This window comes from Hippopotamus amphibius, chromosome 12 (assembly GCF_030028045.1).
Source record: "Hippopotamus amphibius kiboko isolate mHipAmp2 chromosome 12, mHipAmp2.hap2, whole genome shotgun sequence".
Lineage (NCBI taxonomy): Eukaryota > Metazoa > Chordata > Mammalia > Artiodactyla > Hippopotamidae > Hippopotamus > Hippopotamus amphibius.
The window spans coordinates 61,727,182-61,738,167 of NC_080197.1; the positions used below are offsets into that span (position 1 = coordinate 61,727,182).

At 37.9% G+C, this 10,986-nt stretch overlaps 1 protein-coding gene across 1 annotated transcript in view; it reads right to left on the minus strand.

The window, feature by feature from the left end:
- Positions 1–10,724, minus strand: part of ETNK1 (ethanolamine kinase 1) — a 54,232-nt gene extending 43,508 nt beyond the window's left edge. The window contains exon 1 of the mRNA XM_057701861.1: positions 10,309–10,724. Within this exon, the coding sequence (XP_057557844.1) occupies positions 10,309–10,464 (156 nt within the window). The 5' untranslated portion in view covers positions 10,465–10,724. The remainder of the gene's footprint in view (positions 1–10,308) is intronic.
- Between the last annotated feature and the right edge of the window lie 262 nt (positions 10,725–10,986).

The following is a 10,986-nucleotide window of genomic DNA, read 5'->3' on the forward strand; positions in this document are numbered from 1 at the left end:
GCTACCCATAATGAAAAAACTGAAAAACTGGTCTTAAAACTATCAAGACACTATTAAGAGTGAAAATGAAAGCCACAAACTGGCAGAAATTATTTATAACACATTTCTTTAAAAAAAGGATTCAGGAATTCCCTGGTGGTCTGTGGTTAGGACTCTGAGCTTCTACTGCCGGGGGCCTGGATTTGATCCCTACTGATTAAGATAGTACAAGCCACACAGAGCAGCCAAAAAAACAAAACAAAACAAAAAAAACCAGACTCAAATCTAGAATATATAAAGAAAATGTACAAATCATTAGGAAAAAAATAATCCAGGAAAAAAATTAGCCCAAATAACTTGAACAGGCACCTCAAAAAGAAGACATTCAAATATCCAACCCACAGAAAAAATGATGCACTAGTTATTGAGAATGCAAATCAAACCCATAATAAGATACCCTTAATGCCCACCCAAATGATAAAAATGAAGACAGATAATACCAATTGTTGGTAACAATGTAGCACACCTGAAATTCTCATATAGTATTGCCATTAGGGGTATAAACTGACACAACCCCTTTTGAAAACTGAAAGTGTCTAGTAAAGCTAAAAATATATACCAGATTACCCAGCAAGTCTACTTCTAAGTATCTACCTAACAGAAACAGATATTTACATTCTTCAAAAGATTTATACAAGTATGTTCACAGCAGCATAATCTGTAATAGCCAAAAGCTGAAAACAACCCAAATGTCCATCAACAGAAGATAAATAAACTGAGGTATAGTCTCACAATGAGAGTAAGAACGAACTAACTGTATAGGAATAAATCTCTCATAACTTGAGCATATACCAAACCTCCCCAAAAAGTATATTACATACGATTCCATGAAAAAATATTCATAGAGAGGCAAAACTACAATATAAAATCAGGACAGGAGTAACCCTTGGTTGGAGAGAAATGATGGATAATGTCTCCAAGTGAGTACAAGAGAGGATTCTGGGGTACCACCTCCCAAACCTGTTTCCTGATTTGGATACTTATTACATGGGTGTTGTTGCCTTGCAGGAAAATTTCTCAGGTTCTACACTTATGATTTGTGCACTTTTTATTATGTATATCACACATCAACAACAAATTTAACTAGAAAAGAGTTAATGTAATATTCAGGTCAGGAAAAAATGTACTGCCACTTAACCTTTTCATTACCTTCAACTCACAGTAACCTTAGAGAAAATTTCCTAAAGCAATAAGCTTTTCAAAACTGAAAAGAAATGCATAGGTACTTTAGTACTTTTAAATTTAATTAATTTTAATTTACTATTTTAAAGAGAAGACAGATATACATACAAATATATACATATCCTCTCATACATATATAAAAAATGAAACAGAATTTCCTAGTCTATATTACAAACATTCTCAAGAGAGATGATATTACCACCAAAGGAGCAAAAGTTGGTTATTAAGGGAAGAAAACAATCTGAGATATTACCATGGTTTGTGACCCTCTATAGCTCAACTCTACCTGCAAAATCCTATTCTTTGGTATTTAATTTCTCCTGTTAGGTAGAAATTAACATAATTTAATTTTAACTTTCTCTTTACAGAAAATAATTATTAAAAACGTTAACAGTGGAACATAGAACATAGAGATATTCAATAAATGTTTGCTTTTATACAGACTGTAAAGTACCTTAGGAATTATCAATTTGTGGAATGAGAAAACTATGACCTACATAAGTTCTCGTATTTATCCAAAGTCACACAATGGCAAAACAGGATAAAAACCTGATGTTATGACTCTTAACCTGTTTCAGGGATACACCCTCAAGTTTATGGGTCCACTAGCATAACCCCAGACTCACTGTAATATTGTTAAGTATTATTTGAGGAAAAGAATAAAGAAGGGGCAGAGGACAATCAATCCCTGATGGCTGGCTGTTTGCCAAATCACCCATAGAATGAAACAGCAAGCATGCTACCTATTATAGGAGTTAAAGTAAGTGAAACCTAAAAGTAATAGCTCCAACCCCAGAAGAGCTGTCCCTGAATCTATAATAAAGTGCAAAATAATGAGAAATTGGCTAGATGCATGACTCCTTGGCTGCTGTTAGCCATATTACTTACGACAGAAAGGTAAAGACTGTTTTTAGGGTAGAGATCCTGACATTGTACCAGCCCAGGTTCCAGATGGTCCAATAAAACATCAGGTTGAGAAGCACAGAACTGTCACAAAAGAGAGAATTCATACTCCACAGCAGATAACTCTTCTTTGACCTCTATAACTCACCTTCTGTTTACCAAGATGATTCAGGTGGGAAGGGGACAAAATAAGGAAACTACTGAAACCGGAGGATATAGTGTAAAGTTGCTGTCTCATCACAAGAATGGTTAAAGTTAGGAGCAGTCTATGGTTTGAAGACCATGGCATGTTTAGGCTACTGCAGGACCCACAGCTTACTACTAACAGTCCTAAATGGCTGCGACTAACCCACACATACAGCAACCTAATCCCAACAATACTGCTAGCCTGGAAGAATGGACAGAAGTGGTTACTAAATTTGTTTATCCTGAGAAGGGGAATTGTCCTGTCCCTCCTTTGCATGCAAAGTGGAACACTCCAGATGAAGTGACTGATATGCTGCATATGCAAGTCATTAACAGAGTGGTCTTACAGTGACCAGGGTATTCAACCACTTAACATGCCCCACCCCCACGTCATGGTGAATACCGTGATAAAGGTGGCTCCTTCTACACGGGTCCCCCATGTAACTCTACTGTTACCAACCTAAGAAGCTGTTCAGGATGCTGTATCAGATTTGCTGTCTCAAGCTTCCCTTTACGGGTCTTAGGGATGAGAGCAGAATGGTTTAAAAGAAAGCGGAAAAGATAAGGGAGGTAGCAAATGACTTGTCCCAATAGAGTGAAAGTTTTTAGTGGTTATCAAAAAACTGGATGAATAAGGCAGACATTGATGGGGTTGAAGCAAAACTTTTTAATGAAGCATTATCATATTGAGTGGGCTGATGGGACCTGTTAGTGGTCTCCCAGCATTGAATGCCCCAAACAAACCCGCTATATTTACTCTAGCTTGAGAGATTTTAAAAAGCCAGAGTACAAAGATGATATTGAGAGTCTGCCACCAATTCAGGGATAAGCAAATAAACTGTGAGGCCAAGATCTTGGCCCAACTCTCAGCAGCTGGGAACCCAAGGCCAAATTCATGTACGTGGGTAAAATGGCCTGGAGTTAGAGAAGAAACCTTTTGACTGGGAAGCCCAATGCACTGAATCCAAAACCTATATGAGAAAAAAAAAAACACAAACAAAAAAAACCTATGTGAGAGACTAAAAGGAGCAACAGTCACTCTGCGAGGACATGGGGATGCCACTGTTGATGGTGAAAATTTGTATGCAAACAGGAGTGTTGGAACAGGAATTATGAGAGGTGGTTCTGTCTCCTTTGCCAGAATGTAATACTGAGATAAGTATATACTGTAACAGAAGACATAAATTCACCCTCTAGCCAGGACTAATTGACCATATCAATTATGAACTTAAAGGATTGACCAAACCTGCACAGGTTGCTATTTGAAGCAATACAGACTACCTGGTGGACAAAAAGAAATTACAGTTTTAATGACACCTTAGAAGTTAAAGTGATTATCAGTGAACTTGAAGGTCATCTTGAGATCCCCAGATCATAACCCAACACCTTCTCTCAGTGACACTGTCCTGCAACTACAAACCCTGAGATGATAAAAATATTAAACTCTACCTTAGCTACTACGAAATTTCTTTAGTCCTTAAAGATGATTAAAAGACCAAGAAGAGTTTCAATATTTATTTATGGTCTAAAATGACTGATCAACTACTGAATCCAAATGAATGAGCTTCCAAAGGCCAATATAAAAGGAAAGGCAAGCTTCGATTATTCTTTAAGACAATGGCTACTAGGCAAGCCCAGAAGCAGAAAGATGGAATTAATGCAACAGTTAACTGTTTTGTGGAAGAAACACTGGATTCCATCTTCCAAAATAACAAAATTAAAAGTAATGTAAAAACAAAACAATACCATTTTTGTGTATCTAACTCGCAAAAAAATTTTAAATTTAATATCAGAGATTGGACAAGGTACAGAAGAAACAATACTTTCCAACACTGTTTTGAGGAGTATAAATTATATAAAAGTGAAAAATAGCATGACAGTTTTGTGTCGACTTGGATTGGCTATAACATGCAGTTATTCAATTAACACTAATTTAGGTGCAGCTCTGAAGGTATTTTGCAAACCGTATTAACCAAGTAACTTCAAGTAAAAGAAATTATTCCCCATGAGCAAGCTTCATTCAATCAAGCGAAGAGCTGTGAAAGCGAAACTTAGGTTTTCCTGAAGACATTCTGCCTTAAGACTACAGCATCGAATGCTGCCTGAGAGTTCTCAGCTTACCAGAGAAGGCCCTACAAATTTCAGATTTACCAGCCTCCACAATTGTTTGAGCCAACTCCTTGAAGTAGATCATATATACATATATGAATATCTTTTTTTTCTTTTTACTTTTAACCTTTTAATTCCACTAATAAGAATCTGTTCTGTGAATATACTTAGAAAAGTTATCCAAAATATATGTATAACAGCAGTTCACTGCAATGCTGTTTTTAATATCTAAAACATAAAATGAACTCAATGTTTTTTTAAAAATATGGGGCAGATTATACATACTGACATGGAGATGTCAGATAGATTATTTTTAAAAGCAAGATACAGAATATCCTAATTATGACCCCCAAAAGGAATATAGTTATATTTACTATATTTATAAACATAGGTAGATAATGTATGCTGGTAAATCCATAATTCGGTAATTTTTTATAAGTTCAAAAGAAATTGCTCACAAAACTACCTTTGGGGAGAATGACTTGGTATTAAGGGAGTTAAGATTTTTTTACTTTTCATTTTACAGCCTTGTTTATGTGTTAAATATTTTATTAAGGGCATGTATCATTTGTATTTTTTAAACAAAATCAATAGGGTTAGGCAGACTATGAGCCTTCCTGATTTTCCTCTTTATATTCTTTAGAATTTTTTTAAAACCTCACTTTAAAAGTAATTAAGTCACATGATATTTAACATGACCAAATATTATGTTTGCAGCTATCAAAAATTGTGGTCAATACCATACAAACATGGGAAAATATTTATGAAAGGCTACATGAAAAAAAAGGAATACAAATTGTACATAAGGTTCAATAACATCTATGTAAAATATTTAAGGGAGAAGTAGAAGGTAATAAACAAAATGAAACAGTTGATTTTTTTTAATGAAATATGAATAGGAAGTGTGGATTTTTTCCTACTCAAAGTTTTAATATTGTGATACATCTTTTCAGTAAAACTAAATTACTTCATGATCACATAGTCCCTTATTTTAAAAATTCATACACTTAGTATATTTTCTCAGAGTACTGGAAAAAATGTCTAATTCAAAATATTGTTTGTTAACTTAATTTTTTTTAAAACTGCTATTGTGATTACCACTAGAGGGAGGGAAAAGTTAGGAGCAGGAAGGGAAATGGGAGATATTCTGCGTTGCTGGTAATATTTTCTCTCTTTCCCTGGGTTGGGGCTACAAAGGTATTTGTCTACAACAATTTATGTTTCATTTTTCTGTATGTTTGTTGTATCTCACAATTTTTAATAAGGGTGATAAAAATTCTTCTATTTTTACTCCATCAGATATATCAGAGTAAAATAGCTCCTTTTAAGACAAAATCCTGGGGACTTCCTCCTGCTTCCACTGCAGGGGGCGCGGGTTCAATCCCTGATCAGGGAACTAAGATCCCACATGCCACAGGGCACAGCCAATCCTGAAAAATACAACCCGATTCCTTAAATATAGGCCTTTCATTACTTCCCTATCTTTGTCTCACATACCCACACACACCCACACACACACATACCCTTAAGCTGCCCACTTCCTCCCTCACCTGCAAGCAATTAACAAATCCTGCACATTTATTTTCTGAAATGTCAAATCTGTCTCTTATTTTCATCTTCAAGGCCACTGTCCTAATTTGGATCCCAGCAACTCTTGTCTGTACTAACATAATAGTCTCTCCTAGGTTGTCTTTCACAAATATTTTTTAATGCAATACACAGATAGAAATATATTTATCCTCTAATTCAGTACATATATATACCTTTATATAAAACTGAAACAAGCGTCACAAGATCATACTTACCTTATTACATGCGATGCTCTATGATCTATCCTATTACATCTTATCTTACCTCATCTTTTTAAACTGTAGCGGTTTCAACCCACTGTACTGATTTAGCATTCTCTTAGCTTGCAGTAACCACCAGTTTCAAAACCAATGTCCTTTCTAAGCCATCACTTAATCCTCAATTCAAAACATTTCCTTCAATGGATGCTGCCTAAATTGTAACCTGCCACTTCTCTAAAAAATATACAATATAACTTCTCTGCTTAAAAACATTCACGAGCTTCCCATTATGTCCTAGATAATAAAATACTACCTCCTTAATGACGCATAAAACCCTCATATCTAATCACTCCCTTATATGAAAATCACTCCGACTTCTTTTCTTGTCCATACACCATTCTGCCCAAGATACTCATAGTCCAGCTTTTACGAAAGCAGTTTTTCTTTGCCCAGAAATACTTCCCCATTCCATCTCCTATCTTTCCTTCCAAGCTCAATTCAGGTATCCCGCCTTCTATGAAGGCTTCCCTCCTCCATTCTCCCATGACTACCTTCTACTACAAGGAATGCTGCTGAAAAATACATGTTGAAATTACTGAATTTTAGGCGCATACAATTCTTTCAGAACAAACTTTCCACTTACAAACTGTGGGGGGAGGGGGTTGGAGTATTAAAACATACTATGCATAATTTTATGTATCTCATTTAATTCTCCTGATACTCTAATCTTAGTAGTAAAGTAGTAAAATTAGTATTAGTAGTAAAATGACTGTTAGTAGTATAATAGTTAAATTCTACTATTTTCTACTCTGCTACTATTTTCCAAGGTAGAGAGTAATTCCTTTTTACAGAGATCTTAGAACTTGCAAAGGTGACAAATGGCTGGAATCAACATTCAAAAACCACCCTCTTTCCACTACACTATGCTGAGACCCCAAAGAGAGGTTTGCTCAGTGCAAGTCACACAGTCATTAATACCTGAAAATAAACTAACACATTAGGCTCCTGATTTTTTGGTCACATGTTATCACACATGTTATCAAAATACGCGGGAGCCTATCAAACATCACATTTCTCTTAGCCATAGGCAAAACCTTAGGTCCTACCACCCACTCAAATACTTTACTATTAGGTAGTATCTATCTTAAAAGAAAGCTGAAGTGAATCCCTTTTCCAAAATAATGTCACATGTGGAAAAAGTAATGCAAATTTATGTTTAAGGAATCTAAAGCAAAATCTATGAGCCTAAGATTTAATTTTTAAGAAATTACTAATTTCGCACAGAAATGGCTTCCCTGTCTTAATCAAAATATACAAACATAAACTTTTCTCAGTCAAAGAGCACTAATACATAAGATGAGTTCTCATACCAGATCTGCCATTACAAACTCCTAGTTCAGTTTCATTTAACTATAAAGTACATATTAACAGCCTGCATCTATCTCATAGGATTGTTGGGAGAATGTATGTGAAAGTGCTTCTTTACATACAGTAAAGTATTATTAAATAAAAAACACTGTGACTGGTATTGTTTTAGATCTACTCTGCCTATTCTAAGATACTACACTCCACAAAGCTCACCACTCCTTTCATACTGTATTATTTTAATTTTGCATAGATAGCGAAAAAATAATTAAACTTTTTAAGACTCTATCTAAAATGAGATATATTATCTCCTGTGTTCATAAGTTGCGAGCAACAGCTGGGTCCTCTACCATTTTGAATGCATTTTTTGTTTGCTTCTGGATTTTCCAATATGCTCTCCAGTAGTTCAGCTGGCAAGAGTAAGCTTCTAAAGTATGTTTAAAGCACATTTTATATCACATAAGAATTTTAGGAAAAAATCTTTTTAAAATATGGGCTGTATTACTGACACTTGTTTTAATCTGTTGACTATATGTTAGGTATGATTTTTATCTTTACACTTCAAAGGAAATAAAAGCAAATCTCAAAAGAAAATATTCCCATTGATATTTACTAAAGAAATCCTGAAAGCATCATAAAAGCAGTTTATAATGACCTAGAATGTGGGAGTCAGATCTACTAAATTGAACGATGAATAACCATCAACTCAGCTTAGCAGTTGTCCCAGCTTCTGGATCAAAAGCTTTATGTGCACATGGAAGGATTACATTTCTAAATAACAATCATCCTAAGCGCAAAAAAAAATGGTAGTATTTACCTTCACTTACAAATAAGTATTTTGGAAGTTTGGATAATGAGTCCAAAGGTCTTAAAGTCAAAAGCTGCTACATGGGTATCAGGTCCTAAGATTCAATCCCAAGTACTTTCCAACAATGAAAAACAATTTGAAGTTGGCACATTTTATCCTTTTTTTTTTTTAAACCTATATCCTGGCTTTAGGTCACTGATTTTCACCTTGAAAAAAGACAGTACCTATCTAAAATGGTTGTTTGGGGGATTAAATGACAAAAACACAAAAACAAACAAACAAAAAGCACCTAACGTACCTCTGGGTAGCTATTACTACTGTTCTACAGACAAACACATCAACTGAAATTCCAGTCTTCAAAGCTTCAAACTCTTCAGTCTCTCCTTAAAAAGTAATATGATTTGCCAGTACCAGAGTTTACCAGGAAGTAGCAATGTCTTTAATTAATACGTTTAATTTCTACTTAACTGCCAGAACATAATTCACTTTAATAAACACAAAAATCTTCTATAATAAACTACAAATAAGCTAATGAATAATAAACTAAAGAAGTCTAGCGTTTCAACCTGGAAGTTTCAATTAATTTTCCTCAATTAAAGAAAATATATCATACTTTTTTTAATTACACAGGAAAATCATTTTTGATTCACTATGTCCTACATACTTAGCTAACAAACATCCCCTTAAATTCTCAAAATTTTTGTCTTAACTTTTTTCCAAAACACATGGCTCCTTTTAATCCGCTCAAAACTCTTCTAGGCAGAAAGTACTGAAACCAACATTCAAGGAAGCTGAAGTATCAAGAACTGTTCTGGGCCCTAGAGCACTGTTCATGTTTTATTCATTTTTGTATGGGTGACTACTTTAGCAAAGAATACGAGATACTGTTAAGTCAATTAACATTGCTAAAACCAATCAGTCAACAAAATAAGGGAGATGATTTGGCTACTTCAAATGACTATTCTTACATATTGCTCAGATTTGAAACAAACCTCAAATATGCCACCCTTTAATATTACTTTGTGTGTGCAAGGGAAAAGGAGGTTCATTTTCTTATATAGAACCTGAAACTCCAAAAGTTAAAAGCACAAATTAGTATTCAAAATGAATTTCATGTATGCTAAGTAGTAACTTATCAGAAATAAGCTATTAAAAAACGCATAGGTTCTTAAGGACTTTTTCTCCCAGTTTTTAATCTATGAATATAGTGGCTCAGGAAAAAGAAATATTCACAAGCCACTGACCTAACATAAGATACTGTTAGCTTCAATAACATGACTAAAACATTGTCAGAAATACCGATACAAATGAAATGACGTGTGCAGGGTGACCTAAGAACCCAACCTGGCAGTGCATGACCATGGTCATTACTTTGGAATCGAGTACTGCCGCCAATCCCCGGATTTGAGAAGATAAAACGCAGGGAGAGGATCAATGGGAGTACACCGACGGGGGAGGGGAGGGAAGGGAAAGGAAAAGATCAGAGAAGATTAATTACTTCATTATTTGTGAAAGGAGAGGAGATGGTGGCTGGGGCCGCTGGGCGCGGACCCCTTGCAAGGGAGCCGGAAAAGGTTCATTTCGCAGCTAGAAGGGACAGGGGAGGGGGAGGAGGGGCAACTATCAACAGGAACCTTCCCGAGGTGGAAGGGGTGCGTCACTAACACAGCTGCTTCTGGAAAGAGAAAATCTGCCCGCAGGGCAACCTCAGTAAGCAATGGTGAAGGAAGGGGGAGTGACCTTCCTAGGTGTGACGGCGGAAATACAGGGTCGCTTCCTAAAAAAAGGAGGGAGAAGACGTTCCCGTGGGTCCGTCCTCCCGGGCCACCGGGAACTAGAAGGAACGGTGAGAACGCTCCGCGCGCCCCCCCACCCCCGGGCCGCGTCAAGGTCGGGAGGGACCCGGGGCTGAGGTGTGGGCGTTACCTGCAGGGTCACCTCCTGAGGGTCCCAATGCGGCCGCAGGTGCTGCAGGAGGCTCAGGGCCCCCTCCCGGCAGCGCTGCTCCTCCTGATCCTGCACCGTGACGTCCAGCTTGGGGACCTCGGGGGAGCCGGGCGGGACGTGGATGTAATTGGCCATGGCCCAGGCGACGGCAGAGACTACCACAACGACAACGGCGACGGCGACCACGAGAACGGCGGGCGCCGACAGGCTGCTGGATCCTTCCGTCCCGGGGCGCCCTCGCGGGAGGGCTGGGGGCGTTCAGACTGACGGGCTAGCGGTAGGAGAACGGCTGGAGGCGGCACTCTCGCCGACCCAGGTCTGGACAGCGGCTTAACTGAGCACACACCGCTCACGGGGAAAATCCTTCTCGTCTGCGCTCGGCCACCGGCGGGCGCGGAGCATGCCGGGACTGGCCTGACGCTGGCGTCACGCGCGGGGCGGGGCCTCGGCTGCGTCAGGATCAAGGCCGAGTTTCTAGCCCCGGGCACGTTGGGCCTGGTTCCGCGAGCTCAGTTCCTCGGCCGTTATCTGACGCCGCAGTGCGTGCTGCTGGTCGGAAAAACGCGGGGCTCCCACATGATAGGAGCCTGAGCCCTGCCAAGCCCCGAACGAAAGGCACTGAAGCTTTAGCTCACCTGATGGGGAGGGTCTTGGGGT